At 43.9% G+C, this 19270-nt stretch overlaps 2 protein-coding genes across 2 annotated transcripts in view; one reads left to right on the top strand and one right to left on the bottom strand.

Annotated features, from left to right (window-relative positions):
• LIG1 (DNA ligase 1) overlaps positions 1 to 11164 on the top strand; it is a 30517-nt gene extending 19353 nt beyond the window's left edge. Inside the window, exons 20-27 of the mRNA XM_060780615.2 lie at positions 1477 to 1548; positions 1716 to 1860; positions 3354 to 3436; positions 5678 to 5830; positions 6407 to 6460; positions 8128 to 8271; positions 9524 to 9616; positions 10918 to 11164. Of these exons, the coding sequence (XP_060636598.2) occupies positions 1477 to 1548; positions 1716 to 1860; positions 3354 to 3436; positions 5678 to 5830; positions 6407 to 6460; positions 8128 to 8271; positions 9524 to 9616; positions 10918 to 10995 (822 nt within the window). The 3' untranslated portion in view covers positions 10996 to 11164. The remainder of the gene's footprint in view (positions 1 to 1476; positions 1549 to 1715; positions 1861 to 3353; positions 3437 to 5677; positions 5831 to 6406; positions 6461 to 8127; positions 8272 to 9523; positions 9617 to 10917) is intronic.
• A 53-nt stretch (positions 11165 to 11217) lies between these two features.
• Positions 11218 to 17611, bottom strand: ATF5 (activating transcription factor 5). The gene is made up of 3 exons (XM_060780616.2): positions 17424 to 17611; positions 14623 to 14895; positions 11218 to 12330 (listed from the first exon to the last, which is right to left on the bottom strand). Exons 2-3 carry the CDS (start codon positions 14804 to 14806, stop codon positions 11666 to 11668), a joined length of 849 nt encoding a protein of 282 aa, XP_060636599.2. The 5' UTR covers positions 14807 to 14895; positions 17424 to 17611; the 3' UTR covers positions 11218 to 11665.
• Positions 17612 to 19270: the final 1659 nt, after the last annotated feature.

Below are 19270 nucleotides of genomic sequence, written 5' to 3'. Positions count from 1 at the left end.
TACTAACAAATTGTGGGACATTAAGAAAAATTACTTCACTAGCAACTGGGTTGTTGTGAGTTTTCCGGGCTGTATGGCCATGTTCCAGAAGCATTCTCTCCTGATGTTTAACCCACATCTATGGCAGGCATCCTCAGAGGTTTTGAGGTCTGTTGGAAACGAGGCAAGTGGGGTTTATATATCTGTGGAATGTCCAGGGTGGGAGAAATAATTCTTGTCTGTTTGAGGCAGATGTGAATGTTGCAATTGGCCACCTTGATTAGCATTGAATGGCCTTGCAGCTTCAAAGCCTGGCTGCTTCCTGGCTGGGGGGAATCCTTTGTTGGGAGGTGTTAGCTGGCCCTGATTTATTGTTGTCTGGAATTACCCTGTTTCCTCAGTGTTGCTCTTTATTTACTGTCCTGATTTTAGATAGTTTTTTAAATACTGGTAGGTAGCCAGATTTTGTTCATTTTCATGGTTTCCTCCTTTTTGTTTAAATTGTCCACATGCTTGTTCAACAGAAAGGAGGAAACAATGAAAATGAGCAGAATCCAGCTACCAGCATTTTAAAATTCTAAAATCAGGACAGTAAATAAAGAGCAACACTCAAAAAGCAGGGGAATTCTAGACAAGAATAAATCAGCGCCAGCTAACACCTCCCAAGCAGCAACCAGCCAGGCTTTGAAGCTGCAAGGCCATTCAATGCTAATCAAGCTGGCCAAGTGCAACATTCACACTTGCCTCCAACAGACAAGAGTTCTTTCTCCCACCCTGGACATTCCACATAAAGACATTAACATTACTAATCCACATGTTTAAAAGAATCTGCCTCTTGCTATGTATCCTGTTGTAAGTCCTTTGGAGCTCATCTGTCTCAGTACAGCAGTAAGGGCACAAAAATCCACACATAGATAGTATATCAAAACAACTTATTTATCTCCTCACAAAGAGCTAATTTTTGCTCACCATAGACAATTGGTACTTTGTTTGGAGGTGTTAGCTGGCCCTGATTGAGTCATATCTGGAATTCCCCTGCTTTTTGAGTGTTGCCCAGGGCCAACTAATACCTCCAAACAAAGGATTCCCCCATACAGCAATCAGCCAGGCTTTGAAGCTGCAAGGCCGTTCAATGCTAATCAAGCTGGCCAACTGCAACATTCACACTTGCCTCCAACAAGCAAGAGTTCTTTCTCCCACCCTGGACATTCCACAGATATATAAATCTCACTTGCCTAGTTTCCAACAGACCTCACAACTTCTGAGAATGTCTGCCATAGATGTGGGTAAAATGTCAGGAGGGAATACTTTTGGAACATGGCTATACAGCCTGGAAAATTCACAGCAACCCAGTGATTCTGGCTATGAAAGCCTTCAACAACTCACTGGCAATTATTCGCTGGAAAGTGTGAAAATATAAACATTCTTTGGGGAGGACAAAAGCCAGAGCAGTTTTCCAATGTCAATCCCTCCTTAAGGCCACCATTTTTCTTCCAGGATGTGGATGCTGAAGATATCAGAGTGCAGGTCTGCGTATATGCATTTGACATGCTCTACCTCAATGGGCAGGTAAGTGTCCTGGTTCCGCTATACAACCGAACATTTGATGCTCTTATTCAGCACATCACTATTCAACACCATTCACCCTGCATTGTTTACACTTTTTTTTCCAATTGCCCTGCCTTATTCCCTGTTCTTTGCCTGCCTGTTAAATGAGGAATTTTGTGTCTGTTCAGTCTCTGGTCCGGGAACCCTTATCCCAGCGCCGGACCCTACTGCGGGATTCCTTCACTGAGGTTGAAGGTCAATTCCTCTTTGCCACCTCCATGGACACAAGTAACACAGACGAGATAGCGGAGTTCCTGGAACGCTCCATCAAAGGTAAATAGCCATTATTTGATTGGGTTTCCCCAGTGTGTGTAATATTTCTTAAGACCAGGCATCTTTTGAGTTCCAGCCTTGTAGTTGTGCAGTATAGTAATGCTCGGGATAGTGGATTAGGATATAAGACCATATAGGTTTAAATGAAACAGAATTAGCTACGTTCTACATCACGCATGGGCAAACTTCGGCCCTTCAGGTGTTTTGGACTTCACCTCCTACAATTCCAGTTACTTAGGCGATCCTTTGTTGTCCGAGTAGGATAGTCTTCCAAGGTCAGTGGTCTGTTGGTGACTGTGGAGCCCTATTCTTGATCTGCATCTTCTCCTGCAGTGAGGGCATTGGCTTCCAGGTGGAAGGCAGTCTCGGTGGGGATTGGCTTGAAACACCTTCCTCTTGGCACATTTCTCTCTTTCGCCCTCCATTTGTGCCTCTTCAAATTCTGCAGCACTGCTGGTCACAGCTGACCTCCAGCTGGAGCACTCAAGGGCCAGGGCTTACCAGTTCTCAGTGTCTATGTCACAATTTTTAAGGTTGGCTTTGAGCCCATCTTTAAATCTCTTTTCCTGCCCACCAACATTCTGTTTTCTGTTCTTGAGTTCGGAGTAGAGCAACTGCTTTGGGAGATGGTGGTCGGGCATCCAGACAACATGGCCGATCCAGCAGAGTTGATGGCGGAGGACCATCACTTCAATGCTGGTGGTCTTTGCTTCTTCCAGCACGCTGACATTTGTCCTCTTGTCTTCCCAAGAGATTTGCAGGATTTTCCAGAAGCAACGGTGATGGAATCTTTCCAGTAGGATTTGTGGGAGTTGAGTGTTGAAAATAGCAACATCTCAAGCCTTTCACAATTCATTTGTTAATATATATATTTGCTAAATACCTTCTGCAAACCTAGCAGTTCAAAAACATACAAATGTGAGTAGATCAATAGGTACCTCTCCGGCAGGAAGGAAACAGCGCTCCATGCAGTCATGCCAGCCACATGACTTTGGAGGTGTCTATGGACAATGCCGGCTCATCTCCGTTTCTGAGATGAGCACCAATCCTCAGAGTCAGACACGACTGGACTTAATGTCAAGGGAAAACCTTTACCGCTACTATTCTATGCTGACTTCTAACAAGGTCATGCTTTTCTTGACTAGTGGTTTTCAAAAGGTGGTCTCCACATGTTCATAGAGATTCACATCTGTCAAATGGATATGACATCATTTTTCCTTTTTCAATAAGTTATGATTGCCATTTATTTCCAAAAGGATATTTCCCAAGAGACTGTGTGCTCTTATTGGCAATACTGAAGTCCAAAGAATTATGGGAGTTGAAGTCCAAAACACCTCAAGGGGAGAAGTTTGCCCATGCGTGTTCTATATAGTATTTGTAAGGAGAAAAACAGAGATATAGTGTATTCTACCTTAAACTCCTTGAGTAAGGAAGCAGGATTAATGATCTGCTTTATGGGATGAGCTACTGATAAGATAACTTGTCTCCCTCAGACTCTTGTGAGGGGCTAATGGTAAAAACATTGGAAGTGGATGCCACATATGAAATTGCAAAGAGATCCCACAACTGGCTAAAGGTAAGAATGTAGTGCTTTTTCAGCATCTTGCAATGCCATCTGACAGAACAATGTGGATTGAGCTATAATAACATAAGGAGAGATGAAGTAGTGTCTCCTTTCCACTGATTGACTTAAGTTGAGGGAGGGAAGGAGAAGGTAAATTATTTTTCTTATTTATTGGTTTGAGTAAAATGGCCATAATGAGTTACAATGACATAAAAAATCATACCACATAAGTAACTGTGTTTGTTTCCTACAGATAACACTATCAAAGCTTGCATTATTTAGAAAATCTCAAAACAAATTCCTTTTACTTAGACAGGTTTAATTAATTGATTTACTATATTTATACCCCACCTTCTCTCACCCTAAAAGGGACTCAGAGCACCTTACAAGTTATATGTACATAAAATGTTATATTATTAGCATAGCACAATATTAGTATTATATATTACTATATTGTATTATACCACTATACTGCAATATTATTAGTAATATTATATATAATATACAATTATTATATTGTGTTACATTATAATATCATTGTCAATATTATATGCATATACAATATATTACATTTTTGACATAGCACAATATTGTTGTTGTTCATTCGTTCAGTCGACTCCGACTCTTCGTGACCTCATGGACCAGCCCACGCCAGAGCTCCCTGTCGGCCGTTACCACCCCCAGCTCTCTCAAGGTCAGTCCAGTCACTTCAAGGATGCCATCCATCCATCTTGCCCTTGGTCGGCCCCTCTTCCTTTTGCCTTCCACTTTCCCCAGCATAATTGTCTTCTCTAGGCTTTCCTGTCTCCTCATGATGTGGCCAAAGTACTTCAACTTTGTCTCTAGTATCTTTCCCTCCAGTGAGCAGTCGGGCTTTATTTCCTGGAGGATGGACTGGTTGGATCTTCTCGCAGTCCAAGGCACTCTCAGAACTTTCCTCCAGCACCACAGTTCAAAAGCATCGATCTTCCTTCGCTCAGCCTTCCCTAAGGTCCAGCTCTCACATCCGTAGGTTACTACAGGGAATACCATGGCTTTGACTAGGCGGATCTTTGTTGCCAGTCTGATGTCTCTACTCTTTACTATTTTATCGAGATTGGACATTGCTCTCCTCCCAAGAAGTAAGCGTCTTCTGATTTCCTGGCCACAGTCTGCATCTGCAGTAATCTTTGCACCTAGAAATACAAAGTCTGTCACGGCCTCCACGGTTTCTCCCTCTATTTTCCAGTTGTCAATCATTCTTGTTGCCATAATCTTGGTTTTTTTGACGTTTAGCTGCAACCCGGCTTTTGCGCTTTCTTCTTTCACCTTGATTAGAAGGCTCCTCAGCTCCTCCTCGCTTTCGGCCATCAGAGTGGTGTCATCTGCATATCTGAGGTTGTTAATGTTTCTTCCAGCAATTTTCACCCCAGCTTTGCATTCATCCAGCCCCGCGCATCGCATGATGTGTTCTGCATACAAGTTAAAAAGGTTGGGTGAGAGGATGCAGCCTTGCCGTACGCCTTTCCCAATCTTGAACCAGTCTGTTGTTCCGTGGTCAGTTCGTGGTCAGCACAATATTAGTATTGTGTATTATTATATTGTAAATACCATTATACTGCAATATTATTAGTAATATTACATTAATATGTAATATACAATTGTTATATTGTATTACATTATAATATCATTTTCAATATTATATGTATATACAATATATTGCATTATTGACATAGCACAATATTAGTACTGTGTATTATTATATTGTAAATGCCATTATACTGCAATATTATTAGTAATATTACATGTAATATATAATATACAATTATTATATTGTGTTACAATTAGTATTATATTATATTACACTATAATATTATTATCAATATTATATGTATATGCAATATATTATATTATTATTGCATATACATATAATATTGATAATTATAATATTATGTAATATAATATAATGTTACTGTTTATTGTTTATATGTGATTTATATTAATTGTATTGTATTTATTGTTTTGTTTATTGCTTTTGTTTATTGGTGTACTGTTGGGCTTGGCCTCATGTAAGCTGTTCTGAGTCCCTTGGGGAGATGGTGGCGGGGTATAAATAAAGTTTTTTTATTATTATTATTAGCATAGCACTATATTAGCATCATATATTACTATATTCTTGCTGGGGGGAAGAGACTCCCAACTGATGACACAGGAGACATGGTGGAACTGTGTCTTCCTTCGTTTAACTCATGGTAATTTTGTTTTCTACATCAGCTGAAAAAAGATTATCTGGATGGTGTGGGGGACACTCTGGACCTGGTGGTGATTGGTGCCTACTTAGGGAAGGGAAAGCGTGCAGGCGCCTATGGCGGCTTCCTCCTGGCTTGTTATGATGATGAAAGCGAGGAGTTCCAGAGCATCTGCAAGGTAATGATCCACAGGTTTCAAGTAAACTGGGCTTTTCCCATCAGACTTCATGTTAGCATCATGGTCAAACATTAACAGTTGTTCAGTGCCATAAGAGGGCTAACTTGCATAAATGACCTTGTATATTTTTTGTACTTGCTTTGCACTTTGAGAATGGAAACGATATGAAGATTGAGAACAGATAAGGGAGTGGATTTTTCTCTCTTGCGAACCTGGCTTGGAGAATTCTCTATGTTGCGGGAGATAGGTCACATTTGTACACTTCAACTTCATTTGCATTTGCACCATAAAAACCCTGGGAGCAGTTTCAAAATGCTGTCAACCCCAGAGCAGTTGTCAGGGGCATTCGGAAGCTTTCTGTATCTTTGGAGAATGTAGTACAGCCTACATGATCTGAACCTACAAAATTAGGGGCTGTCATTTTGTCCTTGGTTTGGAAGGAAAAAAAGCAAAGACCAGTTTTTCTACCAAATTTTTGGAATAAAATAAGTGGCTCATGCATTTCTACTATTGTTTGCCTTGTGATGCAGTAATAGCTATTTACTTTTTCACTGTCATCCCTCTGCCTGTTCTTAGATTGGCACTGGATTTACAGATGAGGACCTCGAGAAACTTCATACCTCTCTTAAGGTAGGAACTTCTTTCTGTTCAGCCAAGGCATTGATCTAAGCTGAGGAACAGAAGACGTGTATGCTTTCTCTCCTCCAGTATTCTTTCACATGAAATGTCTGTAGATGGAGCATCCTTGGATCTGATCTGCCTGTAGCACTAGCCAGCTGTTCTCCATTCTGTAAGAGAAATCAATTCTGACTCTGGGTCATGAGGATGCTTGCCATAGATGCAGGCAAAACGTCAGGAGACAATGCCTCTAGAACATGGCCATATAGCCTGAAAAAAACCTACAACAACCCAGTGATTCCAGCCATGAAAGCCTTCAACAATAATTCTGACTCTCTTGCTCCAAAGCTGATAATACTGCCCTCACCCTGATCAGCCAAAGGGAAGAACCATACCATATTAGGCAATCAGGATACTGATCCCATTTGCGCAAACTTCAGCCCTCTAGGTGTTTTGAACTTCAACTCCCACAATTGATAACAGCCGGTAGAGTGTTAGGAATTGTGGGAGTTGAAGTCCAAAACACCTGGAGGGCCCAAGTTTGCCCATGCATGTTAATACTAAGGGCCTATCCAGACAGTACCTTTATTCCAGGAACTTCTGCAGCAAACAGGAGGATGGCCAGATGCAATTCCCTGTAAACCCTGAAGCAATAATTACAAAAAATGCGAGATTTCCAGGTGCAGGAATATCGCAGTTATGAGCCAGATATCTGGATCTTTGCATGTCTGTTTGTCCCTGCAATCGAAAATCACAGGATTTTTTATCTGATATTTGTTCCTGGGTTTTAGATGCTTGTTTCTGATTGGTTGGTTCCTAAAAAGAAGGAGACACTTGAGTAGAACGCGAAAACTTTGTGTTCCAGAAACTTCATGAAACGTGTGGAGGGCACATTTTCTCTGGCCAGGACAATGTTGTGGCCCCTAGTCAATGTTGTACATTTTTCACAAGAAGAGTAACCAGGAACATCCATGTATAAATAAGGAACAGCACAAGTACACAACCAAATCTGTCTGGACAGATGGCCAGGCAGCCAGGCTCTAAAAACAATAGATAATTACAAACTTCTGTTCCTGGTTTAAAAGTGTGTGTTCCTTCTTTCATTGTGTAGTGCTGACTTCGACAGAAGTAGTCCTACCCCATAAACTTTGTCTGAAATTTCATGAAGCATGTGGAGGGCACCGTTTCTCTGGCCTGCACATACAGTGGATCTTTTGCAGTGATCCGCATGACCAGATATGTGGATATCCGCACCTCATAGGTTTTTTTCAAAAACTGCCGGTTTCTGGCAGAAGTCCCACAGTGGCCCTCTTGGGGGTCTCTAAATCTCAAAACAAAGCATCAAGTCTGAACAATGGCAGCAGAAATCCCGGGACCAACAGGTCTGGATGTGGACCTCTCCTGAAGTTCTGAGATTTTTTGCCCCTCACTAAAACCCGTGATTTAGTGCTGTCTGGAAGCGCCCTAAGATGTCTTAATTCTATGTTTTTAATGTAATTGTTTATTTTAATGGACTGTTTGCTTTATATGGCATTGAATTGTTCCTGTCTGTAAGGCCACTCAAAGTCCCCTTCGGGGGGAGAAGGACAGGGTTTAAATATGATAACTAAATAAATGCCTCCATTAGACTGATCCTTGACATGCAAATGTTGACATTCATCCTAGCCTCTATATTGCAGGACCATGTGATTCCACAACCACGGCCATATTACCGCTGGGGTGGCACAGCGGAGCCTGACCACTGGCTGGAGGCACAACATGTCTGGGAAGTGAAGTGTGCTGACTTGTCCATTTCTCCTGTCCACAGAGCAGCAGTTGGATTGGTGAGTGAATGATAGCTGCTGGAAAGTCTGTGTGAGAAAATGAAAAAGTAGATGTTTGTGATGTATACACTCTCAGTTGTCTGCAGGATGGATGTTTGCATAAATATTATCATTTAGCCTAATAATAATAATAATAATAATAATAATAATAATAATAATAAGGCCTTGAAGACAATGCACAAACAACCAAAATAATTATATTTAGAGTGTCCTTTATCTGAAATGTTTGGGACCAAATGTTTTTGAATTTGTGATTTGTTTGGTGTTTTTGGTTACATACTAAATGAGAGGCAATGGGGAAAGAGGTTTAGCCACACATCCAGTGCTCACCAAGCCACCCCAAAGGAGCCCCTAAAATGTATTGTTGAAGGCTGTCATGGCTGGAATCACTGTATTGTTGAATGTTTTCCGGCCTGAATGGCCATGTTCCAGAAGTATTCTCTCCTGACGTTTCACCTGCATCGATGGCAGGCATCCTTGGAGGTTGTGTCCTCACAACCTCCAAGGATGCCTGCCATAGATGCAGGCGAAACGTCAGGAAAGAATGCTTCTGGAACATGGTCATACAGCCCGGAAAACACACAACAACCTAGCCCCTAGAATCATAGAACTGGAAGAGGCCTTGATGGCCATTCATTCCAAGAAGCAGGAAAATTGCATTCAAAGCACCCCCGACAGATGGCCATCCAGCCTCTGTTTTAAAGCCTCCAAAGAAGGGAGACTCCACCACACTCCGAGGCAGAGAGTTCCACTGCTGAACAGCTCTCACAGTCAGGAAGTTCTTTCTAATGTTCAGGTCGAATTTCCTTTCCTGTAGTTTGAAGCCATTGTTTAGTTTGATTCCATAGAGTTGGAAAAGACCTTGTGAGCCGTGCAGTCCAACCCGCTGCCAAGAAGCAGGAAAATCACATTCATCACTGCCAGAAACTTAATGGAGGAAAGAGACAATTGGGGGGGGGGGGGGAGCATGGTTTACACAAGGCCGCTACAAAAACCAGATCTCCCAAATGTTTCCCCTACTATCAGCATATGTTCTGCCAAAGTAACTAGGAAGTCAAGAAGAACCCCCACACACACAAACACACACACGCACACACACGCACGCACACACACATCCTGCTCCCTGATTAGCTAGTTTGCAGACAAAATCTGCTCAGAAGAGGAGTGGGATGGGAAACTGTCATGTTTGATGGCAAATGGGGTGTTGAATGACCCATCCCAACTTCATAGCCAACTTATCTATCACCTGCAGGTGGATGAAGAGAAGGGCATCTCGCTGCGCTTCCCCAGATTCCTACGCCTCCGAGATGATAAGAAACCAGAGGAAGCCACTAGCAGCGCTCAGGTACAGAACAAGGGAGGACATTGTATATATTTATGGGGTTATGGTGGGGAGGAATGTGACAGTTTCTGTCTCTTTGTAGAGTATGCAGAAATTTAAAATTCCTACTTTTTTTGAGCAATATTGTTCATCCACTTTCCATGTTTTAACAAACCCTTTAATGCTGTCCCCTTTTGTTGTTTGTTTTATGCTCGTTTGTTTTCTTCAAATTTCAATTAAAATTAGTTTAAAAAAAAAGACTTGTCAAGGGGATGGAAGGGGATCCCCTTCAGTCCTTCTTGTGAATTGATAATGGCGAACAATTGGCCTTGCTTGGTTTGAAATGAATTTAGTCCATGGGAATTTTAGGAACCAGAACAGCAAAACCCTGAGGTGATAAGGAATTTAACAGGTAAAGGTTTCCCTTTGATATTAAGTCTAGTCATGTCTGACTCTGGAGGGTGTCAGACAAAGTCAGAGTTGTCCATAGACACCTCCAAGGTCATGTGGCTGGCATAACCGCATAGAGCGCTCTTTCTTTCCTACAGAAGCGGTACCTATTGATTTACTCACATTTGCATGTTTTTGAACTGCTAGGTTGGCAGAAGCTGAGGCTAACAGTGGGAGCTCATCCCGCTCCCTAGGTTTGAACTGTTGATCTTTCAGTTAGCAAGTTCAGCAGTTAAGCAGTTAAACCCACTGTGCCACCAGGCCCTCCACAAGGGCATTCATTCCATACTGTTAATGCACCAAGTGAATGGTATGGACCTTGGAAAACTATGACTCCCAGGACTGCACAGCATGGAGACATGGCATGATGATGGTGGTGGTAGTGGTGGTATTTAAAATGGGTCCCAACTGCATTTATTCTACAGTGTAGATGCACCTAGAAGGGTATGCCCTCGTGAAACTATAACTCCCAGGAGGACTCCATTGCATGGAGCCATGGTATTTGAAGTGGGGTGCAAGGGCATTCATACTAAAAAAAAATAAAGGTTTCCCCTGACATTAAGCCTAGTTGTGTCCGACTCTGGTGGGTGGTGCTGATCTCCATTTCTGAGCTGAAGAGCTGGCCTTGTCCACAGACTCCTCCAAGGTCATGTGATTAGCATGACTGCATGGAGCGCTGTTACCTTCCCACTGGAGCGGTACCCATTGATCTACTCACATTTCTATGTTTTCGAACTGCTAGGATGGCAGAAGCTGTGGCTAACAGTGGGAGCTGTTAGGAATAAGCCAAGAACAATAGTGCAGGACTAGTGAGTTAAGATGCAAGGGGAGAAACGACACCTCTCCATAATGTGTGTGTTTTTTTCTGGTTGCAGGTTGCTGAGCTGTACCGGAAGCAGCAACAGATCCAGAATCAGCAGTCAGTGGAAAATGGAAACGATGATTTCTACTAGTGTTTCTGTTTGTCTTCTTAATGTGTTGTTGGTTTCTCCTGGACTGAACATAGAATTTTCCTGGTCTCTGAAAGATGCCCTTATGAATCTCCTCAGCCACTTTGTGGAGGGAGTGTGTACTGAATCTAGTTCTGCTTTAATAAACTTTGTGAAAGTAACAGAAGTTTTACTACCTGCTTAGTTTGAAATGCTTTGCTTAGATTTTGCAGTTTGAGGCATAGAAAGTGTTTAAAACAAATGTTTATTGGTGCATAATTGGAAAAGGCAGCGCAAGAAACAAGTGCTATGAAGTATACATACAAAAAAGCCACTTCTAATGTCAGAGACTTTGTTTTCCTCTGTTTGTGGGAAAGAGGGGATGTGCAATAGAGAAGTGAAAGAGGTCCTACCCTGATAAAGTCTACATCAGAAATCTTGAGACTACCACCAAAGAGGGTAACCTTCTCCTTCAGGCCTTTCCATGGGATCCGTTCTACCTTTTACATACACAGAGTCCATCAGCCCCACAGCTCTGAATCACTCCTCTACCTACTAGGCCTGCCCTCCAAAGTATCATGCAAGATACTAACCCAACCGTTTCCCAAATTCTATTCCTACATGCTGGCTCTCTTCTTATCTACATCCATTGTCGCTCTGGCTCCTTGCTGTTAGTCTTTTGGGGAAGAGAGAATTAAGGCACCGATCCTTGCATCTCAGGGGTGATGCGCAGGCGCTGGCTTCGTGCCTTGTAGACTTCGATGAGCAGGTCCTTCACATACTGGATTTCTCTCTCGATAGACTCTGCTTTTTCGCGCAGGTCACGGTTGCGTGCCTCAAGGAGCTGGCACTCATCCCCCAGTGCATCATGTTCAGCCCGCTTGCGCTGACGGTAGCGCAGGGCTGCTGTCTTGTTCTGGTCTCGCTTCTTCTGGCGCCGGTCCCCTTTGGGCGCTGGGGCAAGTGGCTCTTCAACCAGGACAGAGACTTCACTGCCCTGAAATGGGAGCTCAGTTGGTGCATCCCTACCATAGAGCTCCAACAACTCCAAGCAGCTTGAATCCAAGGTCTGCAGGGGAGCAGGTGTGCAGGGATGGTCCTGGGGTTGGAAACCATCAGCAAAGGGAAAGTGCAAGTTCCTATCAGAGGGAGAGGTGCTGGGTGCTACCTGTTCTGGTGAGAGTGACTCCTCCAAGAAATAATCCTCCGTCTGCTCCCACTCTTTCTTGAGGAGAGAGGTCATGGCCTCCAGGTCTGGAGCAGGAGGGGAGGGCAGTGAGAACAGCGAGGGCTCCTCTGACACACTCAGGAGCGTGGCCAGGTCTGTGCGCTCCATCATCCAGTCTGAGAAGCCATCGCCTACAGATAAGTGAAGCAAAGCAAGCAAGAAACAATGAGATTGACAAGAAAAGCAGACCGTATCAACTTCTAAGCATGAGACTAGATGGACTGGGAGCCAAGAACCCTTCTATGTTGTGTGGTTCTAGGCCTGGTACACATTCAATCATTCACAGAAGGGGCTGTCTGCAAAATATAAAATCTAGACGGCTTGGTTCCAGAATATTTGGTGAACCGCATCTACTACTATAGACCAACTCGGACACTGCGGTCATCGGAGGAGGCCCTCCTCTCAGTCCTAAGCACAGCTGGTGGGAACGAGATAAAGAGCCTTCTCCATGGCTGCCCCCCACCTCTGGAACTCCCTTCCTAAGGAGTTAAAAGATGGCCCCCTCCCTCCCTGAGTTCAAGAAACAACTGAAGATGTACCTTTGCTCACTGGCTTAGGAGGAGGCGGAGGAGGAGAAGGTGGTGTTGATAATGCTACCATTACACCTCTGATTAATAGCTACCATCCGTATACGCACTCTATTCACTCCACCAGCTCAATAGCTATCTTGAGCAAAGATCAATCTATTTGCTTCCAAGGGACTGGGAAAGTGATGCTTCTATTCAATGTTTTGTCTTATGTCTAATATAACAGGCTGCGTTTTTTATTTAATTTTAGTTGTTAAGTCATAATTTTTTTTTATATGCTGAGTTTCCAAATTTCATTATTATGGATGTATTGTTGTTGCCTTGAATGTTGTATGCCTTTTATGTTTGGAATCTGCTGAAGTCACTCTGGGGAGGTGGATTATAAATAGTATTATTATTTGAAACACAACATGATGAGTCCACAGCAGACACTCTGCTGGTTGTTGTATTGGATCACAGGTCGGACACTTCCCAAGTGTCTAGGACTGTGTGATGTATCGGCAAATAAAGCGGATCCCAGTAAGGTGGCGTTTTGCAGCTGGCAGATGGTAACCTTGTCAGCACCGATTGTTATTTAAGTGCAGGCCAAGGTCTGTAGGCACTGCACCCAGTGTGCCGATCACCACTGGGACCAACTTTACTGGTTTGTACCAGAGTCTTTGCAGTTCTATCTTTAAATCCTCATATCGTGTCAGATTATTATTATTATTATTATTATTATTATTATTATTATTATAGAAGAAATAGCTGAAATATAGTAACAAAAACCCACGTGGGAGGATTAGAGGTAAAAGGTTGCTCCTAATGTGTCTAGATCCAGGGAAGTCATGCTACCCCTCTATTCTGCCTTGGTCAGACCACACCTGAATTCTGGGCACCACAGTTGAAGGGAGATGTTGACAAGCTGGAATGTGTCTAGAAGAGGGCGACTAAAATGGTCAAGTGTCTGGAGAACAAGCCCTATGAGGAGCGGCTTAAAGAGCTGGGCATGTTTAGTGTGCAGAAGAGAAGGTTGAAAGACATGATGAGGGCCATGTATCAAGATGTGAGGGGAAGTCATAGGAGAAAGCTTGTTTTCTGCTGCCCTGGAGACTAGAAATATGTACTATATGTTTTTGTGGAGTCCAGTCCACTTCATCAATGGCTTCACACTTCAAAGGAGATTCCACCTGAACATTAGGAAGAACTTCCTAACTGAGACTGTTCAGCAGTGGAACTCTCTGCCCCGGAGTGTGGTGGAGACTCCTTCTTTGGAAGCTTTTAAGTAGAGGCTGGATGGCCATCTGTCAGGGTGCTTTGAATGTGATTTTCCTACTTCTTAGCAGGGGGTTGGACTGGATGGCCCACAAGATTTCTTCCAGCTCTATAATTCTAATGGCCCACCACCTGTTGGATTGGAAACACTGACTATGCTAGCTAGGGCTAATGGACTTTGCAGTCTACAACTACTTTGTAGCCTGGAAAGCTATAAATGAACCACCTCTCCTAAATTTATGGGATACTTAATCAGTCATTGGTTTTGAAACTGTTAGCTATTTGCCTTCCAGATGCCAAGGTATTGTTTACAAGTATCAGGTGTATGATACATCTATGTGTTTCATCATCATAGATGTGAATAAAAAAAATCTCAAAGGGATGATTGCCTCCCAGATGCTGTTGTTCACAAATATGATACATCTATGTGTATCTGAATAAAAAAATATCTCAAGGGGAATAATTTTAAGAAACCTGAGTTTAAAATAATTCCTAAATTGATGCTTATGTTGCTAATAGTGCTGCAGCTGAACAACTGAATCCTATGCAAATGCTGGTTGCTGAAAGGCCCCCAAGACACCACCTTGAACCAAGCAACTATCCCTCCCACCTTTAAGGGTCCAGCTCCTTGCATTTATTCACCTGTGAGCCTAGAAAGCTCCAAGTTGAGGGCAAAGCCCTCATCTACAGGCCCGGCTAGCGGCTCACAATGACCGGTGTGGGGCAGCCGGTGCTTGAGCAGCTCCGGCCTGCAGGACATGCTGCTAGCTGGGATCATGGTCAGGTCGAGGTCTGGGTCCAAAGTCAATGCCGCCAGCAGGGACATGGTAGCGATTCCTCAAGGCAGGACTGGAACGTGGCAGGCAAGGAGTGGCTTGGCTCCTGCGGGCAGGGATGGCGGTGCTGGCAAAAGACCTGAAATAGGAAGACACCGAAAAATGGGTCATGGGTTTGTGCAGTTTTCTCAGAAAGCAGCAAAAGGGACCAATCTCGTCATACTTTAAGCTGAAGTCAGTTTACCCATGGTGAGGACACGGCCAGTTTTGTTCTCTTGGAAACTTTAGCTGACTTTGAAGCAAGCGACTTGCGTGTGACAGTATTTGCAGAGCAGGACAGACCGCCTGTTGAGTATAGCTGGGGCACCCTTCTCCCCCTCCCCATGGTTGATTCCAGGAGCAAAGCTATTGTCCAGATGGCCAGGGGCTGGGGGAGTTGTATGCAACACCTTCATGAGCAAAGGAGAAGCAACCTGCTGCTCTCCAGATATTGAGGGATACTGTTGTCCCTCCACATTTGCAGACTGGATTATTCACAGGTTTGATTTAAAATGTTCACTCTGAACCTCTCGGTACCCCAATGCGACTCTACAGTCAATTTCCTCTGGTTATGTTTACTTTGAGAGAGAACACCAATATATATAAACCCATAAACTGGTCCATGGAGTTGAAAATGAGCCGGTTGTTGGCACAGCGGGTTAAACCACCAGCTGTAGAAAATCGTGCCAATCAGAAGGTTGGCAGTTCGGGCCCAGGTTGGGGTGAGCTCCCACCATCAGCCCGGCTTCTGTCCACCTAGCAGATTGAGGACAGTGGTGTGAATGGATAGATGGGTACCATTTTTGGCAGGGAGGTAATAAAAGGCCTCACTGCCAAAGAACATGTCGGCGATTCGATCCCAGGAGATGTCTACAAAGCTTCTCTGCATGGAAGATGAAGCAACAGCACCATCCCATGGTCGGAGTTGAGCACGGCCTCCAGATGCCCGAGATCGAAAAGATAGGGAAAGCCTTTACCTCTGTTTCCACATTGTCTGTCTTTGTTAATTGTATAACGGCATTGAATGTTTGCAGTATATGTGTTCTGTACTCCACCCTGAGTCCCTTCAGAGAGTTAGGGTAGAATATAAATAGTGCTATTTATAAATATTTATAATTATAATATAAATTATAATTATATATTATTATTTTCTGTGTCAGGAGCAACTTGAGAAACTGCAAGTCACTTCTGGTGTGAGAGAATTGGCTGTCTGCAAAGATGTTGCCCAGGGGACGCCTGGATGTTTTGATGTTTTACCATCCTTCTCTCATATCCATGCATGTGGAGCCGGAACTGACAAAGGGAGGTCGTCCGCGCTCTCCCCGGATTCGAACCTGTCAGTCTTCAGTCCTGCCAGCAGAAGGGTTTAACCCATTGTGCCACCGGAAGCTCCTTATTAATAATATAATATAATAATATAAATTATTATTGTAATAAAATATAATTATATAATTATAATATAATGTATATTTATATTTAAAGGTAAAGGTTTTCCCCTGACATGAAATCCAGTAGTGTCCGACTCTGGGGTGTGGTGCTCATTTCCACTTCTAAGCCAAAAAGCTGGCATTGTCCATAGACACCTCCAAGGTCATGTGGCTGGCATGACTGCATGGAGTGCTGTTATATATTTATATTGCAAATATAATATATTCATATTGTAAATATAATATATTTATATATTTATATTGTAAATATATATAATAATTATTATTAACACCTGTCTCAAAATCCCTAGGTCCTCCATTGTGATTCTATGGTCAACGTCCAACATAAGTTGACCATAAAGTCATGCTGAAAGACCTAGAAATTCCTAGAGAAAATGTTAAAAATAGCAATTTCTTTGTAATTTTTCACTTCCACAGGACTTCTGTGCCCCTAACCCAGGCATGGGCAAACTTAGGCCCTCTAGGTGTTTTGGACTGCAACTCCCACAATTCCTAACAGCCTACCGGCTATTAGGAATTGTGGGAGTTGGAGTCCAAAACACCTAGAGGGCCTAAGTTTGTCCAACTGGGACTGAAGGGAGTTGGAAGTCCCAAAGAGCTGGAGGCACTGAGCTCAAAGTCCAATCCCGGTGGCTCTCCCACTGGGTTTCCAAGGGGAGTGCCATCAACCAGTGGTGCCACATTCCCTCTGCCTCTCTTCCACGCAGCCAAGGAGCAGGTGACAACACTGTGTTGTGGCTTCTCCCAGCGGGACTGGCATATGCACCTGATCCCTCCTTCCTTGGGGATCCCTGAGCTTCTCCCTAGGCCCAAATGGGCAGGAAAGAGAGAGCAACAAAAGGGGCAAAACAGCAGTCTTTGTATGCATCCAATGAGTGCAGTGTGGCACCACTTGAATACAAATGGCTCAGAACTAAAGAATCCTAGGAGTTGCAATTGAGTGATGAACCAAGGCTAAAGAACTCCAGGATTCTAGAGCATTGAGCCATGGCAATCTAAGTGTTGTCAAACTGCATTCATTCCACCATGGAGATGCACTTTTGGCGACAAAAGCTTCTTCCCATCGCAGTCTCAGTCGACTCGGCTGACAGATCGCCTTCTCCTAATCCTTAGGGTGGGATTTAGAGGGGATCCCATCTCCCACAAGGACACAAGCACCCCGGGATCGGGATTTACTCACTCCATTTTGCTGTTTTGAGTGTGCAGGTCGCACGACACGCTGTTTCGCTTCGGGATGGGCGCAGCTCTACAAAGGGGCCATCTCTCCGCTCTCAGCCCAAGGCCTCGCTCTTTTCCAGCTGATCTGCTTTGCACCTGAGTCGAGAAGGGAATGAATCACCGGGGGAGGAGCTGCCCTATAAACGGGGCCCTTCCCCAGGCAGGCTTCTCAGGGATCCATCCGCCAGTCCTTGCTCCGCCTGCTGCTTCTGGGCAGCTTTACGCACGCGTCAAAGGAAAAGGAGGTTTGTTCACTTTCAGGCATTCTTTCTCTGGGTAGGAAGAAGGGCAAAGCTAGGCAGGAATGGACAAATTAAAGGACTGGGACTCCAACTCTGAATATAGAGGACTGAGGAGCTGAACTGCCACAGGACAGGAACACCTTGAAGGCACACAACAACAAAAAGCAGAACCAAATGTTGCTGACTCTTCAGGAGGACATGTTACTCTCTTGTGGGCTTTACCTGTTGGCAGGCCTGTAGAGGGGGGGGGGGGGTTAGGGGTTCACCCCCCCCCCCGAAATGTTTCAGATTTAAAAAAAAAACTCAGTTTACTCATGAATTTTAACTGGTTAACCAAATCCCCATGCTAAGTCTATGAGATGCAAAAAAATAAGAGTCCCTACAGAACTGCATTTTGTATTTCTAGGTGCAAAGATTACTGCAGATGCAGACTGTAGCCAGGAAATCAGAAGACGCTTACTTCTTGGGAGGAGAGCAATGTCCAGTCTCGATAAAATAGTAAAGAGTAGAGACATCAGACTGGCAACAAAGATCCGCCTAGTCAAAGCCATGGTATTCCCCGTAGTCACCTACGGATGTGAGAGCTGGACCTTAGGGAAGGCTGAGCGAAGGAAGATCGATGCTTTTGAACTGTGGTGCTGGAGGAAAGTTCTGAGAGTGCCTTGGACTGCGAGAAGATCCAACCAGTCCATCCTCCAGGAAATAAAGCCCGACTGCTCACTGGAGGGAAGGATACTAGAGACAAAGTTGAAGTACTTTGGCCACATCATGAGGAGACAGGAAAGCCTAGAGAAGACAATTATGCTGGGGAAGGTGGAAGGTAAAAGGAAGAGGGGCCGACCAAGGGCAAGATGGATGGATGGCATCCTTGAAGTGACCCGACTGACCTTGAGGGAGCTGGGGGTGGTAACGGCCGACAGGGAGCTCTGGCATGGGCTGGTCCATGAGGTCACGAAGAGTTGGAGACGACTGAACGAATGAACAACAACACAGAACTGCAAGCACTATCTCAGGCAAATATTTATTTATTTATTATTCAAACTTATATGCCGCCACTCCCCTGGGGCTCGGAGCGGCTTATAAGAACAGGCTAAAATCTAACACAATTTAAAACAATTTAAAAACAGCAATATCAAAAATCAAAGGCCTGTCGAAACAGATATGTCTTACATGCTCTGCGGAAAGCTGACAAGTCCCGCAAGGCACGGACTTCAGGTGGCAGAGTATTCCAGAGTGATGGTGCCACTGCTGTAAAGGCTCTGCATCTGGTTGCTGTTAGACGCAATTTATTTATTTATTTATTTGGGGTTCTTATACCCCGCCCTTCTCACCCCGGAGGGGGACTCAGGGCGGCTTACAAAAGCAAAGGCACAATTCGATGCCTGCATCATAAAACAATCATACACAAAATACACAAAATTACATCAGAACTCAGTTAACAAAAAATTCATACATTATTAACATAAAATCAATAAAAACCAGTCTTGACACTGGGAATTTCCAATAGATCTTGGTCCTCAGAACGGAGGGATCTCTGGGGTTGGTAGGGGTGAGGCGGTCCCTCAGG

The sequence above is a fragment of the Anolis sagrei genome, chromosome 6 (assembly GCF_037176765.1).
Source record: "Anolis sagrei isolate rAnoSag1 chromosome 6, rAnoSag1.mat, whole genome shotgun sequence".
In the NCBI taxonomy this organism is placed as follows: Eukaryota; Metazoa; Chordata; class Lepidosauria; order Squamata; family Dactyloidae; genus Anolis; species Anolis sagrei.
Note: the sequence above shows the minus strand (reverse complement) of the source record. Positions and strands in the feature narration are given on the sequence as shown.